The sequence below is a fragment of the Bubalus kerabau genome, chromosome 8 (assembly GCF_029407905.1).
Source record: "Bubalus kerabau isolate K-KA32 ecotype Philippines breed swamp buffalo chromosome 8, PCC_UOA_SB_1v2, whole genome shotgun sequence".
NCBI classification, from domain to species: Eukaryota; Metazoa; Chordata; class Mammalia; order Artiodactyla; family Bovidae; genus Bubalus; species Bubalus kerabau.
In genome coordinates this window covers 51,403,752-51,427,733 of record NC_073631.1, presented here as the reverse complement: position 1 = coordinate 51,427,733, position 23,982 = coordinate 51,403,752, and the positions used below count along the sequence as shown (strand labels likewise).

At 36.4% G+C, this 23,982-nt stretch overlaps 1 protein-coding gene across 4 annotated transcripts in view; it reads left to right on the top strand.

Moving 5' to 3' along the window:
- The window catches only part of COG5 (component of oligomeric golgi complex 5), a 288,655-nt gene that overhangs the window by 170,787 nt on the left and 93,886 nt on the right, over positions 1 to 23,982 (top strand). For all 4 annotated transcript variants that reach the window (XM_055590250.1, XM_055590249.1, XM_055590251.1 and 1 more), the window contains exons 9-11: positions 1,374 to 1,486; positions 1,954 to 2,031; positions 23,461 to 23,542. In XM_055590250.1, the coding sequence (XP_055446225.1) occupies positions 1,374 to 1,486; positions 1,954 to 2,031; positions 23,461 to 23,542 (273 nt within the window). The remainder of the gene's footprint in view (positions 1 to 1,373; positions 1,487 to 1,953; positions 2,032 to 23,460; positions 23,543 to 23,982) is intronic.

Sequence of the window (23,982 nt, the reverse complement as noted above, 5' to 3'; positions counted from 1 at the left end):
AGGGTTATTGTTACCATCTTTCTAAATTCCATATATATGTGTTAGTATACCGTATTGGTGTTTTTCTTTCTGGCTTACTTCACTCTGTATAATAGGTTCCAGTTTCATCCACCTCATTGGAACTGATTCAAATGTATTCTTTTTAATGGCTGAGTAATACTCCATTGTATAGAAATTCATGGCTCCTGTAGAATATCATGGAATGGGAAATGTTCTCTTTCAGTGTTACTGAGTTTTTTTTCTTTGACAGAATGGTGAGCTGGGGCATATTCAAATGGATTAAAAAATACATGATAAGTTTTCACTCACATGTGTTGGAGGATGATACCAATACTAGTATCCTTGGTCACATTTTCATGAAGTTATAATATATCTATGGCTTTGGGGGCGCAAACTTATATTTAAAACTCTCTCACCTGTGATAGCGATCTTCTTGCTTGTTTTACTAAAAAATTTTCTGTTCCTCTATACTTTTAAGATTCTGGTTTGTTCACTGTTTATGTTAAAGGCCTGAAGATCCCAAAAAAGAAAAAAACAGCTATCCAAAATTCTTATTTATTTTCTAGCTTTTGTGGCTTTTAAGACTTTATTTTGAGTAAATACCAATATGTTTCTACTGATTCTACTTCAGATCCGCAAGGCCGCAACCCATTTGTGAGTGGAAAACAGTGAAATGACATTATCTGAAATTAAGCAGAAAATCAGATATGTCATATCCCTTCATGGGATGTCAGGTTAAGAGGAAACAGGAGAAGTTACAGAAAATGGGAGCGTAGTCTTAATTTGCAGGGGTTTTAAGGTTCCCATTAAGGGTATTTTATAATGGAGATCTATTCTGATTGGGGGAAAAAACTGTTATAAAGAATTATAGAATAAATCAACTATATTCAAATTAAAAATGTTTATAGAATGTTACATTTATGAATTTATAGAGTCAAGATTAATACTTTCATTTAAGAAATGAGATATCTAAACTGCAGTGTCTTGTTCTTTTTGTGGAGAGTTTTAGTGAATGCGTACTCAGTCGTGTCTGACTCTTTGTGACCCCTTGGACTGTAACCTGCCAGGCTCCTCTGTCCATGCGGTTTCCCAAGCAAGAATACTGGAATGGGTGCCATTTCCTTCTCCAGGGAATTCCTGTTTTCTGTATTATCCTTGTTGGGTGTGTGTGATGGGGTGTGTGTGTGTGTGGTTTTATTTTCTTTCTTAAAAACAAAAGGTTAAGATTCTTTTTTATATCACTCATGATAAATTATTATTTCTTCATAAAGAAACTTCTCATTTGTTAGCCTGTATGTGCTTTTCATAATAACATACATTTTGTTAAATTTAAAACATTTTATTTTTTTTGTTTTTTTGTTTCTCATAAACAGGGGGACCTGGACGATCTACCATGCCAACTCCAGGGAACACTGCAGCTTTTCGTGCTTCCCTCTGGACCAACATGGAGAAACTTGTGGATCATATTTTTACTGTTTGTGGTCAGGTAAATATTTGAGAGAGTAAAAAATAGTATTAATTATGGGTTAGCATGCTGTGCACTTAGTTGTATCCGACTGTTTGCAACCCTTTGGATTATAGTGCAGTAGGCTCCTCTGTCCATGGGAGTTTTCGTTTCAGTCAAGAATACTGGATTGAGTTGCCATTTCCTCCTCCAGGAATCTTCCTGACCCAGGAGTTGAACCTGTGTCTCCTGTGTCTCCTGCATTGCAGGCAGAATCTACCTGCTGAGCTGTGGTTTAATTCTTAGTTATTCAAAGTTGTGTGATCTTGGGCAGCTTTCTTAAAATCTCTGAAAGTTCAAAATACCTCCGTAACTAATTATAATGTATGTAAGGGCTCTAGCGAAATGCTTTTCCCCTTCCCCTTAGTGTTTCTAGTCCCTGTACTCTATGCTTGTTACATTTGAAAATACTCAATTATATATGTTTTCCCTCTTTTCCTTCCTTTTAGGTGCAACATCTACAAAAAATATTAACCAAGAAGAGGGATCCTGTCTCTCACATTTGTTTCATTGAAGAAATAGTTAAGGTATGTCTAAATGAAAGTATTTTTGTCTCTTTATTAAGGAATACTGGAAGATAATGAGCCATTATTATTTGTGTTCCTGTCTTACAGAGAGACTACACGTCAAATAGCTAAAAGAAAATGTATTTCTTGATAGCCACAGATTTTCTTTGCTTGTTTGTTTATTGAGTAGATGCTAAATGATACTATTTATAGACTAATTTCTGAACTGCATATAGTAATTTCCCATTTTCTGTTATACACATGATGTGAACTAGATCACCAGTGCACGTTTGATGCATGAAACAGGGCCCTCAAAGCTGGTGCACTGGGACAACCCAGAGGGATGGGATGGAAAGGGAGGTGGGAGGGGGTTTCTGGATAGGGGACACGTGTACACGCGTGGCTGATTTCATGTCAATGTATGGCAAAATCCACCACAATATTGTAAAGTAATTAGCCTCCAATTAAAATTAATTAATTAAAAAGTTTTCAATGTCCTGATAGAGACTAAGATGAAAATTTTTGGTGTATGAAAGATTTAATTAATGGTTATTAAACTGTCATATAATGTCTTCTCTGAAGATGGTATGATCCATTCAGTTGTTAGTTTTTCCTATAAAGCACATTAATGTATTATTTTTTTATATTGTAAAGTTTCCCTTCTGTCAGTTATCAATCTCCTGGCCTCATAGTCATCATTTGTAACAAATGTACCACACCAATGCAGGATGCATAAGGCATTATGCAAATATGTAATTTCCTGTCTCCATTATTGTTCATTGTTCAGTTGCTAAGTCATGTCTGACTCTTTGCAACCCCATGAGCTGCAGCACGCCAGGCTTCCCTGTTCTTCACTATCTCCCTGCGTTTGCTCAAACTCATGTCCATTGATTCAGTGATGCCATCCAACCATCTCATTCTCTGTTGCCCTCTTTTCCTCTTACCTTCAGTCTTTCCCAGCACTGGGGTCTTTTCCAGTGAGTTAGCTCTTTGTACCAGGTGGCCAAATTATTGGAACTTCAGCTTTAGCATCAATCTTTCCAGTGAATATTCAGGATTGATTTCCTTTAGGATTGACTTGTTTGATTTCTTTGCTGTCCAAGGGACTCTTAAGAGTCCTCTCCAGCACAGCAGTTGAAAGCATCAATTCTTTGGTGCTCAGCCTTCTTTAAGGTTCAACTCTCACGTCTCTACATGACTACTGGCAAACCATAGCTTTGACTATAGACCTTTGTTGGATAAGTGATAGCTCTGCTTTTGAATATGCTGTCTAGATTTGTCACAGCTTTTCTTTCAAGGAGCAAGCATCATTTTTTTTTAATAATTTTTTTTATTTTGGGCTGTGCTAGGTCTTTATTGCCGCACAGGCTTTTCTCTAGTTGTGGCGAGCAGGGGCTACTCTCTTGTGGTGCGTGAGCTTCTCATTGCAGTGGCTCCTCTTGTTGTGGAGCACGGGTTTTAGGGCACATGGGCTTCAGTTGTTGAAGCTCCCGGACTCTAGAGTACAAGCTTAGTAGTTGTGGCACAAGTCCCACTGCATGTGAGATCTTCCCAGATCAGGGATCAAACCTGTGTCTTCTGCTTTGGCAGGCAAATTCTTTACCACTGAGCTACCAGGGAAGCCCAGCCAGCATCCTTTAATTTCATGGCTGCCATCACCATCCACAGTGATTTTGGAGCCCAAGAAAAGAAAATCTGTCAGTGTTTGCACTTTTTCCCCTTCTATTTTGCCATGAAGTGATGGGACCAGATGACGTGATCTTTGTTTTTTTAATATTGAGTTTTTTTTTTTTTTTTTTACAATGGGGAAAAAACAGCCTCTTTAATAAATGGTATTACATGACGAAAACTGGACAGTTACATGCAAAAGAATCAAAGTGGACTACTGCACAAAAATAAATTCAAAATGGAGTAAAGACTTAAATATAAGACACAAAACCATAAACATTTTACAAGAAAACATAGGCAGTATGCTCTTTGACATCAATCTTAGTTGGTTTTTTTTTTGGATATATCTCCTCAGGCAGGGGAAACAAAAGCAAAAAGAAACAGATTGGACTACATCACTCTAAAGATCTTTTGCACAGTGAAGAAAACTAAGAAAGCGAAAAGGCCACCTACTGAATAAGAACATATTCACAAATGGTATTTTCAATATAGGATTAATATCCAAAATATACAAAGAAATCATAAAGCTCAACATGAAAAAACAACCTGACTGAAAAATGGGTCAGTTCAGTTCAGTCACTCAGTCCTGTCCAGCTCTATGGGAACCCATGGACTGCAGCACACCAGGCCTCCCTGTCCATTACCAACTCGCGGAATTTACTCACACTTAGATCCATCAAGTCGGTGATGCCATCCAACCATCTCGTCCTCTGTTGTCCCCTTCTCCCGCCTTCAATCTTTCCCAGCATCAGGGTCTTTTCCAATGAATCAGTTCTTTGCATCAGGTGGCCTAAGTATTGGAGTTTTAGCTTCAACATCAGTCCTTCCAATGAATATTCAGGACTGATTTCCTTTAGGATGGACTGATTGTTAAGCCACCTTTTTCACTCTTCTCTTTCACCTTCATCAAGAGGCTCTTTAGTTCCTCTTTGCTTTCTGCCATTAAAGTGGTATCATCTGCATATATGAGGTTGTTGATATTTCTTCCTGCAGTCTTGATTCTAGCTTGTGAGTTATCCAGCCTGGCATTTCACATGATGTGCTCTGCATGTACATTAAATAAGCAGGGTGACAGTATACAGCCTTGATATATACCTTCCCCAATTTTGAACCAATCCATTGTTCTATGTCCAGTTCTAACTGGTGCTTCCTGTCCTGCATATATGTTTCTCAAGAGACAGATAAGGTGGTCTGGTATTCCCATTTCTTTACGCTTGTTGTGATCCACATAGTCAAAGGCTTTAGTGTGGTCAATGAAGCAGAAGTAGATGTTTTTTGCTTTTTCTATGATCTAGCAGGTGTATAGTATCATACAAAAAAGGTACACTTAAAAATACTCAGTCGCTTCAGCCGTGTCCGACTCTGTGTGACCCCATAGACAGCAGCCCACTAGGCTCCTCTGTCCCTGGGATTCTCCAGGCAAGAACACTGGAGTGGGTTGCCATTTCCTTCTCCATCATGCAAAAAAGGTACACTTAAAAATACTCAGTGCTGCACCTTTACATCCTTTCCACACTTCTCTCTTAACCCCTGGAAACCACTGATCTTTTTTCTGTCTTTAGAGTTTTATCTTTTATAGAATATCATATAATTGGAATCATATAGTAGGTTGCCTTTCATACTGGTTTCTCTTAGTAATATGCATTTAAGGATTTCTTCATGTCTTTGTTGCTTGATCCCTCATTTCTTTTAGTCACTGAATAATATTTTACTTTGTACATAGGCCTAGTTTATTTACCCATTCACCTATTGAAGGACGTGTTGTCGCTTCCGTTTTTTTGACAATTATGATTTAAATTTATAAATGTTCATGTGCAGATTTTTGTGTGCATATAAACTTTTAGCTGATTTGAGTAAACACCAAAGCACATGATTGCTGTATATTATAGAGTATTTTTAGCTTTGTAAGAAACTGCCAAACTATCTGTCATGGTGGCTGTATTATTTTACATACCTATTAGCAAAGAAACAAAGTTCCTATTGCTCCACATCTTCGTCAGCATTTGATATAGTCAGTGTTTTGGATTTTGGCTGTTTTAGTAGGTGTGTAGTGGTATGTCTGGAGAAGGCAATGGCACCCCACTCCAGTACTCTTGCCTGGAAAATCCCATGGACAGAGGAGCCTGGTAGGCTGCAGTCCATGGGGTTGCTAAGAGTCAGACATGACTAAGCGACTTCACTTTCACTTTTCACTTTCATGCATTGGAGAAGGAAATGGCAACCCACTCCAGTGTTCTTGCCTGGAGAATCCCAGGGACGGGGGAGCCTGGTGGGCTGCTGTCTATGGGGTCGCAGAGTCGGACACGACTGAAGTGACTTAGCAGCAGCAGCAGTGTTATGTCATTGATTTATTTTGTATTTCCTATGAATTTTAAAAAGATTATATTTATAGGAAAAACTTGATTAGTTAAGTTTCTAAGACTTTATATGAAGAAAAATGGACTGCCTTGCCATGTTCATTATTTAAAATTTATCTCTTACAGTCAATACAAGTGGTTAAAAAAATCTTAAAATATTCTAAAATAATTTTTATTGGATTAAGGATAATTTTTTTTTAAATCATTTGGATAGCCAGATACTTAATTTAAAGGTTACCTTTCTGAACATCTAGTCAAGTAATGTTAAAGGAAGTATAATACAGTCATTAAGAACTGGGTCCTTGGACTTTAGTATCAGACAGAACTGAGATTTCCTTCGTTGATTATGCAACCTTGGGTAGATCTTATAATGTTTCAGAATGTCAGATATCAAATGAGGGTGATAATATTACCCATTGAGCTGAGGTTTTCTGAGGGAAAATTAGATAATGTAGATTTAACTCAGAGATTGGCTCAATAATTTGATATCCTAATTTTTATTTCAATCTTTTTTAAACTTTAAAAGTTAAATTATTTAGGGGTTAGAAATTTCCCATGTGCATGGTAACAAAGAACTATAGTGTGCAAGAAGGTCAGTTTTGTTTTTTTAACAGTTCTGATAACATGATATGTAAGTATATTAATATGCTGAGTATCAGAAATTTAAGAAATGTTGCTTCCTTAAATAAGACAATAGCAAGGATTCACTATAAATGTGTCGTGATTACATGTCTCACTTCACTAAAGAATCATGAGTTTATGATCTAACATTTGGTAATTCTGTAGTTGTAGAAACAGTAATGATGATTTTCCTTCATTCAGTTCTGTGAGATTTTGTGAGAATTGTTAAATCGTTTATATTTTATTAGTCAAAAAAAAAAATGGGTTTACTTTTAAAACTTTTGGTTTTGAAGTTAATATTGCCAAATGTGAATGCTTTATTAGTTCAGAACGTTTGCAGTAAATGTTTATCATGCTATAAACAATACATCATAGTGTAAAAAGGGCATAAATATATTGAGTATAAAGTAAAATTGGGCCAATTATATCAGGCATAACAAATCTTAAGAATATATAGTTAATGTAGAGCCTTATGAAAACTTTTCCTTAATTGAGATAACTAATTCTGCTTCTGCTTAATTTAATGAATCTTCTGGTTAACTTGTAAAATTAGCCTGTTAATTTCAGTTCATTCTATAAATTTGAAATACATTTGTGCTTACAGTTATATTAATTATTTATGTGATTTAACTGTGGAAAATACTTCTTTTCCCTTATTATTTTTATTTACAAAAGTTAGTTGATTGGATATATCTTCTTAGTTTAAATAAGATTTCTAGACTGTTGACTAGACATCAAAAATTCAATTTTGGCAACTTTTTAAAAACTTTTAAAACCTTTAAAGTTAAAAAGTTCTAGTATCGCTATATACTCATCAATATTATATGTAGCACTTTGTTTGAAAGTGAGTGTACCAAGGTATTGACAAATTATTCAGGATCCAAATAGTAGCAAACAGCTTGCAGATTCTTATCTGCAGAATTAAGCCAGTTTAGCTGTATGTGGGGGTGTAGATATGATACCTTCATTTTCTAAGCCAGCATTTTTCTTTTTATCATTGAACAGAATCTTGTAATCATGTGTGTAGGATGCATTAGGCTATATTTGGAATGTATTCAGCATTTTGAGCAGCTGTAGTACTAACAAAGATTTTAACTATGAAAAAGAATGTGTTTTCTTTTGCCCTTTTTAATGTATGAAATGATTTGATAATAGCATTTAAGACTCAAAAAAATTTTAGGACACCCAAATATGAAATATTTTTAGAAAAATGAGCAAAATGTTTAACTCATTTATCAATGGCATCCTAATTTGATTAAAAAAAAAAAAGTGGCAGTAAGCCAATTTACATGTCTTAAGTCATTTGTTATCAATAAATACTCTTATCTGTAAAGGTTTAGAAGATTTTTGCTTTACTAGCTTGAAGACGAGTTATTTTTTATTTATTTTTTTTTCATAATATAAATACATTTTATTTTATTTTTTTGACTTTAAAAAAAATATTTTAATTGGAGGCTAATTACTTTACAATATTTTGCTGGTTTTAGCTATACATTCACATGAATCAGCCATGGGTGTACATGTGTTCCACATCTTGACTTTCCCTCCCACCTCCCTCCCCACCCCATCCCTTAGCGTCATCCCAGTGCACCAGCCCTGAGCACCCTGTCTCATGCCTCGAACCTGGACTGGCGATCTGTTTCACATATGATAATATACATGTTTCAATGCTATTCTCTCAAATCATTCCACCATTGCCTTCTCCCACAGAGTCCAGAAGTCTGTTCTTTACATCTGCATCTCTTTTGCTCTCTTGCATATAGGGTCATTGTTACTATCTTTCTAAATTCCATATATATGTGTTAATATACTGTATTGGTGTTTTTCCTTCTGACTTACTTCGTTCTGTATAATAGGCTCCAGTTTCATCCACCTCATTAAAACTGATTCAAATGCATTCTTTTTAATAGTTGAGTAATATTCCATTGTGTATATGTACCACAGCTTTCTTATCCATTTGTCTGCCGATGGAAATCTAGGTTGCTTCCATGGAGGATGAGTTATTTTTAAGAGCCCTCTCCCTGCTAAAACAAATTTTAGATGTTAGAAAAGCTTAATTTTTAATGTACTTTTGGCCCTGCCAAAAGTAAGAGAATCTCTGAGGGACATATGCATATACAGATAAGCATAAGCAGATAAAGTAGTTGAAACTGTAGTGGAGATGTGTGAGCTGTAAGTCATTGCAAATGCTGAAGTTGCTCTGAAGTCAAATGTTCATGTCAATGATGGGGTCAGTCCACTAAGCTCTGGGTCTCTAGCACGGTGGGAGAATGAACCTTGCATTAAAGCTCCTGAGATCTTGAGACCTGTGACTGTGGCTAACATGTTCCTGGGTTGGTAACAGTACCTACTCTCACAAAAAGCAAGTACAGATCCTCTGTAGAGGAAAGCATTTCTAGTTTTAGCTGTCAGAATTCTCCACATGTTAAGGTCATCCAACTATGAGCTCATAGTTGAAAATCACCAGTCATATAAATAGACTAGAATCTGTGATTGAGAGTCAGCAAGAAAAATAAACACAATGCAAAACAGGTTTTAGACTCCTAAAGAACTTCTGAAGGACGCTATGGACTTCAGATGTTAGAATTAATTGATAAAGAATCTAGAATACCTGCATAGGTTTTAGAAGTAAAGATGGAATAAAAAAATGACAAGTGACCGTTAAGAAATGATCAGGTAGGAGGACAAGTATTCTTTGTGCTCTCACTACTTCTGCCTAACATTTTCTTAACTAGTGCAGTGAGAAAGAAAAAGAAATAAAAACTTCTAGTTTGGAAGTGAAAAGTTAAAATGGTCTTTGTCATTTAAGTACATATCTAAAAGTTGAAAGACCTGAGCATACCATGTGTTGGTGAGGATATGGAACAACTGTAACTCTCATATACTGCTGAAGGGAAATGTAAAATGGTACAACCACTTTAGGAAACAATTTGGCTTTTCCTTAAAAAGTTAAACATACATGTATTATATGACTTAGCAATATGCCCCTAGTTATTAATCCAAGAGAAACGAAAGAATATATCCAAAGACCTGTAGACAAATGTCCATAGAGCTGTCTTCTCCCTGTGTCTTTACATCATTTCCTTCTGTATGTGTCCGTGTTTCAGATTTCCTCTTCTTATAAGGACACCCTAATGACTCTGTTTTAACTTAATTACTTCATGAAAGACCCAATCTCCAAATATGATTACGTTTTCATGTATGGTTGGTTTCGGTTAGAACTTCAACATATGAATTTTGTCAAGACAAAACAGCCTATAGCAGTAATTTACATTGATGCCAGTAAAAATGGAGACAGTTGCATTGATTTGAGAATTATTCAGGAGATAACACCAACACATCTTAATGACAGATTAGAAGTGGTGAGATAGAGAAGGAGGTGTCAAGGCTGATATTGTATATTCAGTTTTGACAAGAGTTCTGGTGGATAGTAGTAAACTTCACTTGAGACCATAAACTGAGAAGCACATTAAACAAGGAAGATACGTTCGGTATTCAGGTGCTCATGGCACATTCAAGGGAAGTTTCAGTTAGGCAATTTAATATATGAGTCTGGAGCTCAGAAGAGGCATCCACTGGAGACATAAATTTGGGAGATGTCCCTGCTTATTTAACTTATATGCAGAGTACATCATGAGAAATGGTGGGCTGGATGAAGCACAAGTTGGAATCAAGATTGCCGGGAAAAATATCAATAACCTCAGATACACAGATGACACCACCCATATGGCAGAAAGCGAAGAACTAAAGAGCCTCTTGATGAGAGTGAAAGAGGAGAGTGAAATGTTGGCTTAAAACTCAGCATTCAGAAAGCTAAGATCATGGCATCCGGTTCCATCACTTCATGGCAAATAGATGGAGAAACAATGGAAATAGTGGCAGACTTTATTTTTTGGGCTCCAAAATCACTGCAAATGGTGACTGCAGTCATGAAATTAAAAGACGCTTACTCCTTGGAAGAAAACCTAGACCAGCCTAGACCGACCTAGACAGCATATTAAAAAGCAAAGACATTACTTTGCCAACAAAGGTCCATCCAGTCAAAGCTATGGTTTTTTCCAGTAGTCATGTATGGATGTGAGAGTTAGGCTATAAAGAAAGCTGAGTGCTGAAGAATTGACGCATTTGAACTGTAGTGTTTAAGAAAACTCTTGAGAGTCCCTTGGACTTCAAGGAGATCCAACCAGTCCATCTTAAAGGAAATCAGTCCTGAATATTCATTGGAAGGACTGATGTTGAAGCTGAAACTCCAATGCTTTGGCCACCTGATGCGAAGAAGTGACTTATTGGGAAAGACCCTGATGCTGGGAAAGATTGAAGGCAGGAGAAGCAGATGACAGAGGATGAGATGGTTGGATGACATCACATCAGTTTGAGTAAGCTCTGGGAGTTGGTGATGGACAGGGAAGCCTGGTGTGCTGCAGTCCATGGGTTCACGAAGAGTCGGATATGACTGAGTGATTGAACTGAACTGAACCTCATAGATGATGGTCAAAGCCATAGTAATAGGTAGAATTGGCTATGGAGAGAAAAGAAATGTACCTTGAAAATGCAACATATAAAATTTATATAGAGCTCTGCTTTTTCCAAAGTGTGTATACAGTTTGACATGGAAAAAGACAGTTCTAATTTCTACCCGTCCTTTTTTTAAGTTTCATCCTTTAAACTATATTTTTTGTACATTTTATATTGCACATATTTTATTAATATAGTAGTATTTATTTATAATTTTGGAGAAGGAACTGTCAACCCACTCCAGTATTCTTGGCTGGGAAACCCCATGAACAAAGGAGCCTGGTGGGCTATAGTGCATGGGGTCCCAAAGAATTGGACATGATGTGGCGACTAAACAACAGCAACAGATATATAATTTTAAACAAATAAGTAAACATATATTAGAATGTGTATTTAAAAATATTTATATTCACTAAGTTCAGGAAACATTGTAACAGAGGATGCCACAGGGAGTACCTCAAGAGAATGAAGTCAAATGGAATATGATAAAGGAAGCCAAGGGAAAAGTTTGAAGGAGAATATGGTTCATACTAAATCTAATTTGACTGACAGTCTATTTAAAACACTGGTCCACCATGCATTCTCAATAAGGGCAATATTGACCCCAAGAGGAAGAAATAGTTCTGTTTTTTGGGAAGAAGGATAAACAGAAACAATCATATATTACAATGGTTTTGAGTGCCCTCCAGAGTTCAATTCTGCTGCACCAAGTCTTATTCCTTAGTATTTAGTATCTGTCATTAGGGAAAGACTAAGTTAAATTTAAATTAAATTCAGTTACATTGTATAGTTATTTTAGTATAATATATATTCAGTTCAGTTCAGTTGCTCAGTCCGACTCTTTGCAACCCCATGAATTGCAGCATGCCAAGCCTCCCTGTCCATCACCAACTCCTGTAGTTTACTCAAACCATGTCCATCGAGTCGGTGATGCCATCTAGCCATCTCATCCTCTGTCGTCCCCTTCTCCTGCCCCCAATCCCTCCCAGCATCAGAGTCTTTTCCAATGAGTCAACTTTTCGCATGAGGTGGCCAAAGTACTGGAGTTTCAGCTTTAGCATCATTCCTTCCAGTGAACACCCAGGGCTGATCTCCTTCAGAATGGACTGGTTGGATCTCCTTGCAGTCCATGGGACTCTCAAGAGTCTTCTCCAACACCATAGTTCAAAAGCATCAATTCTTTGGCGCTCAGCTTTCTTCACAGTCCAACTCTCACATCCATACATGACCACTGGAAAAACCATAGCCTTGACTAGATTACATAGGTATAGTTAATTAGTTTTCATTTTGGAGGGGAAATAATGAAAAGAAAGGTTGAGAAACACTACAGTGAACTATGTGGAAAGGGTTTTAAAACCCTTTATTTTATTTTTAGTTCCTGTAACTTTAAAACCCTTTGACTTGATGATCTCTAGGGGAAAAGTGTGGGATAAGGGATTTGAATTTGAAGAGGAACTTTTAGTTTTTGCCATGTGTAATTCAGTACTGAATTTTTTACATCAAGAATTTATTCTTGCCTTTAGAATTAAGTTAATTATCTTAATTACTCCTCCAAAAAATAAAAGAATAAAGGACACATTGTGTTTAAGCCCATCACCCAGAAATGACTTATGTTAACATTTTGTGTATGTTTTTTCTATTTAGCTCTACATTTTCATACATTTTAACAAGTCCTATCTGTTCACTCATCAGAAGTTAACTGAAATCTGTCTACTTTTCACTTCTCCTACTGCCACCTTATCTAAGCCCCCATTTCTTAAAACAACAAGTAGCTTGTACCATAAATATTCTTTTATTTTAGAACAATATGCATATAAAAGCCAACATTTTGATTTTAAGTGGACTTCTTTTGGTTGCATAGGTGTTCTCATTTTGCTTTTTGGTGTTCATCTTAAAGTCCCTACTGAATTTTTATACCTTCCTTTATTGTCATCAGAGCAAAATGTTGCTCCCTGAAGACTCTTTTCCAGTAAAGATAACTTTTTTCTTTGCTTTATATTTGCTTTCCTAGACTCCCTCTGCTTTCATCCAGAAGATGATTAAGAGCTAATATAAAATTCATATCTGTTTGGTTTTTTTAATCGAGTCTTCAGGCTTTCTTACAATGTGATCTCTCCACAGAGATCTCTGGCACAGACTTGTTGCCAAACCTTTGACTTCCTCTTGTCCTTTAATTATAACTTAATTACACCTGGTTCCCTCTCACCTTGTCTCATCTAGTTCATCCGTCCGTCTGTCCTAAGTTGCTTCAATAGTGTCTGACTCTTTGTGACCCTAGGACTATAGTTTACTGTCTTAAAAAAATCTCTCTGAATTGTTCCTTGCCTTCCCTTTCTGTATCAAAGATTGTATCATCTTCTTTGAATTGTATTAGATTGTTGGTTGTATCTTCTCTTTTCTCAGACTTGTCCCTCTCCTTTTGGTTGTGTTCTACATTTTATCCCTGTCTGGGGCACTCTGCTTTCTCCAACATCCAGCTTTCCCACTTACTTCCTCCTAAGGACCTACCGTCTAAACCCAAAACCAGAGCAAAATCCTTGGTCCTATACCTCTCTGTAAGCATTTCTTCCCTTCATGCCAAGATTTTCATAAACTACTTGGTATCTCTATTTCTTACTTCTTTTGTTCCAAACCATTGAAATCAAGCTTCTGCTCCACTGAAACAGTTCTTACTAAAAGAATTATAATGCCCCAACTACCAAATCCTTGTGCTCACTCTACTTTGTTCCTTTGAGGTAGTAATGACTTCGGCTTTCCCCTTTCACAAATACTGCATCTTTTCAGAATCCTTCATCAATTCCTCTACCTCCACCTCCCCTTCTTTTAAAAACATTTATTAGTAACATTTCAAACAAAAGCTAAAATAGAACCAAAATATAGGGCAGTGACTCCCTATGTATCCATCATTCGGTTTCATCAGTCACTAACTTGTGCCCAAGCTCTACCCACTTCTCTTTCTCCACTCTAAATTATTTATTTCCCAACCTTTAGGTAGTGTTGTTCCCCTGGGTCCTATCCTTTTCTTCTTATGCCATATGCAATCTGTAGAAAAGTTCACACATTCTAATAGTTTCTACCACCTCCAAATGATGATATCACCTAAATTTCTTTCTCCAGCTTAGATTTTATTCTTAAGCAAGAGAGTTGTATCTTTTCCATGTCCTAGATCATCTTCACTCAGATGCCCCACAGGTTCTATCAGTAGAGGTGGTAGAGTCTGGATTTGAGCTTTAATACTGTACTTTCAGGCTCCCTCTTCTTGACCACTGCTCTGTTCCTTTATTTAAATGGGAAAATGTAATTATGTTGGGGAATATGGGGTGCAATAGATGTATTTAATAGAGCACACCAAGCATAGGGGAGCCAAGAGAAATGATACCTAAATTGACTGATGAAGGTTCTAGTTTAAAGGCTAATAACTGGAAGAAACTACAAAAGAACCTTCAAGAACCTGAAAGAATTGGAGTGTGGTTAAATCTTTGATCTCAGTGGGGTGTAACAAGAGAAATAGACTGGGACAATTGAAAGGTTGTTGCTGACCCACGAAAAGACGCCTGGATTCTGGGCCTCTGGAAGAGAAGAATTCAGTCCAGGGCCAGAGACGAGGCTTGATCGCTCAGAGCTTTTGTGCAATAGAGTTTTATTAACGTATAAAAGGGATAGAGAAAGCTTCTGACATAGACATCAGAAGGGGGCAGAAAGAGTACCCCCTTACTAGTGTTAGCAATGGAGTTATATACTCTCCAGTTAGTTATTACAGTGAGTCAATAGAATGTCCGGAGGTTGCAAAGAGACGCACTCCCAGAATCCACATTTCAAGATAACAGGATTAGCCAGAAGGCCCTCAGGAAGGAGAAACTGTCCTCAAGCAGGATACACTGCTATATAATCCTTAGTACAGAGTGCAAACCGAGTTGTTAGTTGTGTAATCATTAAATGGCAACCCACTCCAGTGTTCTTGCCTGGAGAATCCCAGGGACGGGGGAGCCTGTGGGCTGCCATCTATGGGGTCACACAGAGTCGGACACGACTGAAGCGACTTAGCAGCAGCAGCAGCAGCAGCAGTTCCAGGCTTAAAGATAAAAATGTTTTATGTGACTAAGGCTAAGGAAAGTAGAGGGAAAAGAAAGTTTGTCCTTTCCTCCTCCTTGAGAATTCCAGACCCCTCTCCCCTTGGGGACCCCTGGATTTCTTATCAACCTACCTAGGAATTGACTCTCACAATCATACCATATAAGGTTTTGTAAGTTAAGTTAAAGGGGACTAATACTTTGATAGGGGCTTCCCAGGTGGCACTAGTGGTAAAGAACCCACCTGCCAATGCAGGAGACATGAGAGATGTGAGTTTGATCCCTGGGTCAGGAAAATTCCCTGGAGGAGGGCATGGCAACCCACTCCAGTGTTCTTGGTTGGAGAATCCCATGGATAGAGGATTCTGGCAGGCTGCAGCCCATGGGGTTGCACAGAATCGGACATGGCTGAACCGACTTAGCACACACAATACATTCAACCAAACAGACTTTAGATCAAATCCCAGCTCTACCACTTTCTGTGTGATTCTAAGCAAGTCACATGTTCTCTTTGACCTTTGTTTTTACTCTGAAAAGGGACATAAAGATGTCATCCACTCATTCTCAAAATAAATATTATGTGCCTTTATGTCTAGGTCACAGTCTCAGTGTTGTAATTAGAGTGGTAAAAAAGACAAAATGAGGCCTCTACGATTGAGGGCCTTATACTCTAGTGGTTGTTGTAAGATTTAAGTGAGATAGCATTCAGCAATGCCTGTTACATAATGGATATTCAGAAAACATTAATTTCTTAGCCAAGGTTCACATATATTCTAGAGCATGGACACTTTGAGTTCTCTAAATAAGTTAAAAGTACATACTTTCTGGGTTTGAAGTTTTAAGTGACTTGTCACTAAAAAGGAAGAAGTAGCCAGATTATCCGGGACCCTATGTTTTCTTTTAAAATGGCATGTCTATGTCTTAGAATTTTCTTGTTTACTTTGGAAATTATAAAAAAGCCTTCAAGATTTCCTGTTATTTCTAGGAATCTATTTCAGTAATTCTGTAGAATTTCAGAGATGATTTGACTGAAAGGAATTTATGGTTAGTTGTAGGAATAGATAATGACACATCCAGAATGAATAAATGAAAAGCCTCTAGAGAAGATAAAAGGAAACAAAAATAATCCACAGAACAAACACAGAAAACAAAGGAAACACAATGAGATGATAAAAGCTGAAACAACCTGTTAGTTAAACATATTTGGTTTGTAGTTTCCTTATTAAAAGACAAAACAATGTTTAAAAATAAAATAGATTTATAAGAGTCACATCAAAAAACAAACAACTTGAAAGAATAAAATAAATGGATTGATAAACATTTCTCAAATGAAAGCAATAGTGACAGTATTAATTTCAGATTAAAAAAAGACAAATAATGGTATGTAGAATAAAGAGGGTCACACAAACTTTGTATTACTAGTCTCTTCTAGAAATGATGCTGGAAAATTGGATGTTCCTGTGCAAAATAAAGAAATTAGACCCTTACCTTAAACTGTATTAAAACATCAATTCAAAATGAGTTAAAACCCTACTGTATTAAAAAATGAATTCAAAATGAGTTAAAACCCTAAATGTAAGAACTAAAATTTTAAAACTCATAGTAGAAAACATGGGAAATCTTCATAACATTGCACTTGGCAGTGATTTCATGGATATAACACCAAAATCACAGGTGAGAAAAGCAAAAATAGGAGTACATCAAACTTTGAAACTTCTTTGTGACAAAGGAAACAATAGAATGAAAAGGCAACCCACAGAATGAGAGAAAATATTTGCAAGCTATATATTTGATAAGGGGCTGATGTTCATAATATATAAAGAACTCCTACAACTCAACAACAGTAACAAGAAACCAAGTAACTCAACTAAAAAAAATGTGTGATGGACTTGAATAGACATACAAATAGACATTTCTTCAAAGAAGACATGGAAATGACCAACAAGCAAATTAAAAGATCATCAGCACCACTAATCATCAGGAAGTACAAATCAAAATCATAATGAGATATCACATGCACTGATTAGCATGACTTTTCAAACCAGAAACAAGTGTTGGTGAGGATGTGGAGAAATCAGTACCCTTGTACATTGTTATTAGGAATGTAAAATAGTGCAGCTGCTAAGAAAAACAGTATAGAGTTTTCTCAAAAAAAGTAAAAATAGAATTAATGTATAATCCAGCAATCTCACTTCTGGAGATAGAGATCCAAAAGAATTGTAAACAAGATCTTAAAGAGAGATTTGCCCCATTGTGTTCATTGCAGCATTATTCATAATAGCCAAGAGATAGAAGCAATCGAACTGTCTGACCTAAAGAGACAAAAGACCTATATATAAAAAAACTAAAAAACACTGATGAAAGAAATCAAAGATGACACAAATAGATGGAGAAATATACCATGTTCATGGATCAGAAGAATCAATATAGTGAAAATGAGTATACTACCCAAAGTAATCTATAGATTCAATGCAATCCCTATCAAGCTACCAACAGTATTTTTCACAGAACTAGAACAAATAATTTCACAATTTGTACGGAAATACAAAAAAATCTCGAATAGCCAGGCAATCCTGAGAAATAAGAATGGACCTGGAGGAATCAACCTGCCTGACTTCAGGCTATACTACAAAGTTACAGTCATCAAGACAGTATGGTACTGGCACAAAGACAGAAATATAGATCAATGGAACAAAATAGAAAGCCCAGAGATAAATCCATGCACCTGTGGACACCTTATCTTTGACAAGGGAGGCAAGAATATACAATGGAGAAAAGACAATCTCTTTAACAAGTTGTGCTGGGAAAACTAGTCAAGCACTTGCAAAAGATGAAACCAGAACACTTTCTAACACCATACACAAAAATAAACTCAAAATGGATTAAAGATCTAAACATAAGACCAGAAACTATAAAACTCCTAGAGCAAAACATAGGAAAAACACTCTCTGACGTAAATCATAGTAGGATCCTCTATGACCTACCTCCCAGAGTAGTGGAAATAAAAGCAAAAATAAGCAAATGGGACCTAAGTAAACTTGAAACCTTTGCACAACGAAGGAAACTATAAGCAAGGTGAAAAGACAGCCTTCAGAATGGGAGAAAATAGCAAATGAAGCAACTGACAAAGAAGTAATCTCCAAAATATACAAGCAGCTCCTGCAGCTCAATTCCAGAATAATAAACAACCCAATCAAAAAAATGGTCCAAAGAACTAAACAGACATTTCTCCAAAGAAGACATACAGATGGCTAACAAACACATGAAAAGATGTTCAATATCACTCATTATCAGAGAAATGCAAATCAAAACCACAATGAGGTACCATCTTACCCGGTCAGAATGGCTGCTATCCAAAGGTCTACAAACAATAAATGCTGGAGAGGGTGTGGATAAAGGGAACCCTCTTACACTGTTGGTGGGAATGCAAACTAGTACAGCCACTATGGAGAACATTGTAGAGATTCCTTAAAAAACTGGAAATAGAACTGCCATATGAAATCAAGAAAATTAGAGATACCAGGAGAACATTTCATGCAAAGATGGGCTCAATAGAGGACATAAATGGTAGGGACCTAACAGAAGCAGAAGATATTAAGAAGAGGTGGCAAGAATACACACAAGAACTGTACAAAAAAGAGCTTCATGACCCAGATAATCACAATGGTGTGATCACTCATCTATAGCCAGACATCCTGGAATGTGAAGTCAAGTGGGCCTTAGGAAGCATCACTACGAACAAAGTTAGTGGAGCTGATGGAATTCCAGTTGAACTATTTCAAATCCTAAAAGATGATGCTATACTCAATATGCCAGCAAATCTGGAAAACTCAGCAGTGACCACAGGATTGGAAAAGGTCACTTTTCATTCTAATCCCAAAGAAAGGCAATGCCAAAGAATGCTCAGAGTACCACACAATTGCATTCATCTCACACGCTAGTAAAGTAATGCTCAAAATTCTCCAAGCCAGGCTTCAGCAGTACGTGCACTGTGAACTTCCAGATGTTCAAGCTGGATTTAGAAAAGGCAGAGGAACCAGAGATCAAATTGCCAACATCTACTGGATCTTCGAAAAAGGAAGAGTTCCAGAAAAACATGCATTTCTGCTTTATTGACTATGCCAAAGCCTCTGACTGTGTGGATCACAATAAACTGTGGAACATTCTAAAAGAGATGGGAATATGAGACCACCTGAGCTGCTTCTTGAGAAACCTGTATGGAGGTCAGGAAGCAACAGTTAGAACTGGACATGGAACAACAGACTGGTTCCAAATAGGAAAAGGAGTATGTCAAGGCTGTATATTGTCACCCTGCTTATTTAACTTCTATGCAGAGTACATCATGAGAAACGCTGGCCTGGAGGAAGCACAAGCTGGAATCAAGATTGCTGGGAGAAATATCAATCACCTCAGAAATGCAGATGACACCACCCTTACGGCGGAAAGCAAAGAAGAACTAAAGAGCCTCTTGATGAAAGTGAAAGAGGAGAGTGAAAAAGTTGGCTTAAATCTCAGCATTCAGAAAACTAAGATCATGGCATCTGGTCCTATCACTTCATGGCAAATAGATGGGGAAAAAGTGGCTAACTTTATTTTTCTGGGCTCCAAAATCACTGCAGATGGTGATTGTAGCCATGAAATTAAAAGACGCTTACTCCTTGGAAGGAAAGTTATGACTAAGCTAGACAGCATATTAAAAAGCAGACATTACTTTTCCAACAAAGGTCCGTCTAGTCAAGGCTATGGTTTTTCCAGTGGTCATGTATGGATGTGAGAGTTGGATTATAAAGAAAGCTGAGCACTGAAAAATTGATTCCTTTGAACTGTGGTGTTGGAGAAGACTCTTGAGAGTCCCTTGGACTGCAAGGAGATTCAACCAGTCCATCCTAAAGGAGATCAGTCCTGGGTGTTCATTGGAAGAACTGATGCTAAAGCTAAAACTCCAATACTTTGGCCACCTCATGCGAAGAGTTGACTCATTGGAAAAGACCCTGTTGCTGGGAGGGATTGGAGGCATGAGGAGAAGGGGACAACAGAGGATAAGATGCCTGGATGGCATCACCGACTTGATGGACATGAGTTTGAGTGAACACCAGGAGTTGGTGATGGATAGGGAGGCCTGGCGTGCTGCAATTCAAGGGGTCACAAAGAGTCGGACAGACTGAGCCACTGAACTGAACTGAACTGAACACTTATGTATGAAATTTAGAAAGACTGTAACAATGACCCTATATGCAAGTCAGCAAAAGAGACATAGATGTATAGACCAGTCTTTTGGACTCTGTGGGAGAAGACAAGGGTGGGATGATTTGAGAGAATAGCATTAAAACATGTATATTATCATATGTGAAATAGATTGCCAGTCCAGGTTCAATACATGAGACAGGGTGCTCAGGGTTGATGCACTGGGATGACCGTAAGGGATAGGATGGTGAGGGAGGTGGGAGGGGGGGTTCAGGATGGGGAACACATGTACACCCGTGGCTGATTCATGTGAATGTATGGCAAAAACCACTACAATATTGTAAAGTAATTAGCCTCCGATTAAAACAAATAAATTTTTAAAAAATGTTGCTTAAAAAAAAAAGAAAATATGTTTCAGGCACAGAAATACATGTGTACATAGATACAGTGGAATATTATTTAGTCTTAAGATGGTAAAGATGGTTGAATCTTTATATCATGCTAAATGAAACAGTCTTACCACAAAAACACACATATTTCGTATAGTTACCTTCTTGGAAAGTAGATAGGTAGTTTGCAAGGGCTGGGGGAGAAAGAAAATGGGAGTAGTTCATTAGTCATAGAGTTTCAGTTTTGCAAGATGAAAAATTGCAGGGATCTGTTGCACAAGGTACATGGAGTTAGCACTACTGTCATCTTCAAAGTGGCTAAGATGGTAAATTTTGTGTTTTTTAACCACAATTTCAAAAGGACAGGAATCATTTTATGCTTTGTTTTCTCTGAATTGTTTTTTTAAATGAGAACTGGGTATTAAGTATTTTGCTAATTTAAATGAACTGTATTAATTGCCTTTTATTCACTCAGCTACATGATTCTGTAGATTTCCTTATTGCAAACATTGGGCTATTGCATTAATACAGTTCCTAATATTTAATGATACTTACATTGCTGATGTAAATCCAACTTGTTTAGGTAGATAATTCAAATACCAAAGTCAGTTTACTATTATACCTGAAAATTTTGTATTTGTATGCTTAAGCAAGATTGACCCATTTTCTTATTTAAGTGTGTGTGTGTGTGTAGAAGCATATATATATGCATGTGTATATTGTGTGTATATATATATAGTCATCCAGTGTTCTGCATCTTAGCTTTCAGATTTTTACCATTATGATGTTACCTGTGGACTTGTTATATATGGCCTTTATTATGTTGTGATAATTTCCTAGCTTGTTGAGTGGTTTCATCATGAAACTGTGTTGAACTTTGTCTAATGCTATTTGTCTATCAGTTGAGATGATCATGTGGTTTTGTCCTTCATTTTGTTAATATTACATATTATAATGATTCTTTAATTTGATGAAGAAGTCAGTTTATTTAACTAAAGTTTAAGCAGTTACAATGTTGCATTAGTTAACAGTACACCAAAGTGATTCAGTTATAGTTTTATATATAGTAGATATATATACTTCTCCAGATTCTTTTGCATTAGCAGTTATTACAAGATATTGAATATAATTCCTTGTGCTATTATAGGTCCTTGTTGGAAAAACATCCACTTTAAGCTATATGATATACAGTGCATCTGCTTACCAATGCAGGAGACACAGGAGATGCAGGTTTGATCTCTGGGTCCAGAAGATCCCCTGCAGGAGGAAATGGCAACCTATTCCAGTATTCTTTCCTGGAACAAGAGGAGCCTGGCAGACTGTAGTCCATAAGGTTGCAGAGTCGGACACCACTGAGCAACTGAGCTTGCACATATACAATATACATATTGCATAAAATCTTGGTGATCTAAATCTACTTTCTGATCCCTGAGTAAGAAACTAGCAATTATTTGATTTGCCTCTTTTTGTGATACACAATACCCATTTGAAATCAAAACAAAAGACTCAGTAAAGAAACAAATAATGAGAAAAATAGATATGTGTGTAGATATAGAAGTGAGAAATCAGTATTTTTCATAGTTCATTTTTTTTATAACCTTGAAAAGTAGAATTTCGTTTTTGCAATTGCAAAAGAAAAACAGAATTAATGAATTTCTTAATTATTCTTTTTTATGAGAATAGTCATATTTGAACATTATACATATTTATGTGATTAAAGTGAACCATGTGAAATTGGCATTCTTGTACTTCAAAAATAGAATACCAACAATTTGATACTATATACCATGCATGTAGAAGTACCTTAAAGGACTTGGTAAATTTTCTAGAAGTTCCATTTTGTTTTAACAGTACTAAAATACTTTGTTATTTTAACAAATGATACTTAAACTAATGTTTATCCTTTCTTGTAGTAATTACTTTCTAAAATATGTATTAATAGTTGAATGATAGTATCCTGCTAAGCTGAGTAATAGTAATTTGTACTCAGTTGTATCCTACTCTTTGTGACCCCATGGCCTGTAACCTGCTAGGCTCCTCTGTCCATGAAATTTTCCCAGCAAGAATACTGGAGTGGGTTGCCTTTTCTTATTCCAAATAGTAATTTCTGTGACTTAAAAAAGAAAACAAAAAATTATATCTATTCTTCAGGCAGTTCTCTTTTGTAGTTGGTGAATTATATCCTGCTGGTCAATGTTAATCTAAGTATGCTTGTTCTTCATTTTCTTATGGTCACACAAATTGCCTTTTGTATATAAAATGATGATGATAATTGTTATAGTAATAACTAACATTTACTGAGGGTTTACGACATGTTAAGAACTGTCCCAAGAGTTCACTTTTATAAACTTTTAAAATCCTCTTAATAATTCTGCAGTGTAGGTACTGTTACCATAGTCATACAGTGATTTAGCAACTTGCTCAAGCTCACACAGCTAGTAAGTAGCAGAGAAGGATGGTGACTGATCATCTGAACATGAGACGTGATTTGAATCATCTGTATATTTCTACTTTGTTATTTAATAATTTCATTGTTTGATGTCTTAGGAATTTTGACTTAAATACATTTTTAATACATTGTCAATGCTATATCTTATCCATTATCATTAAAAAAAAATAATATACCCCCCCTTTTTTGGGCCACAGGATGGACAGGCTGAAATTTTATATACATTTTGGAATTCAGTTACTCAAGCACTTTCTTCTCAATTTCAGACAGCAACAAATTGTAAGTATAGTATTTATTTTGCAAATTGATTTCAAAGTTTTTCAGTTACTTCAAGAAGTTTTGATCTATTGGTTTATAGAACATATCTTTCAGAAACTCCTGGGTTAATTGTCATTTCTTATGTTACCTGTATATTCAGTTATATAAGCAGTAAGTTCTTTCTACACTTTTAAAATACTTAGGATATGAAATGAAATTCTTCAGAAGAATAAGTTAATTCTCCATAATTCAGTCAGGGGAACTCTGAATTTTTTCTGTGTAAAAGGATGTTTGATGTTGAAGAATTTTATTAATGCTTGTAGAGTATTTTAATTAGAATATTTTAATTCCTAACTAAGAGATATTAAGACACAGAGACCTTATGGCTTTTTCCTTTTTGTAAAAATGATGATTTGGTGAATGAACAGAGAAAATGCCCGCATCATGAGTTAAAAGTTGCT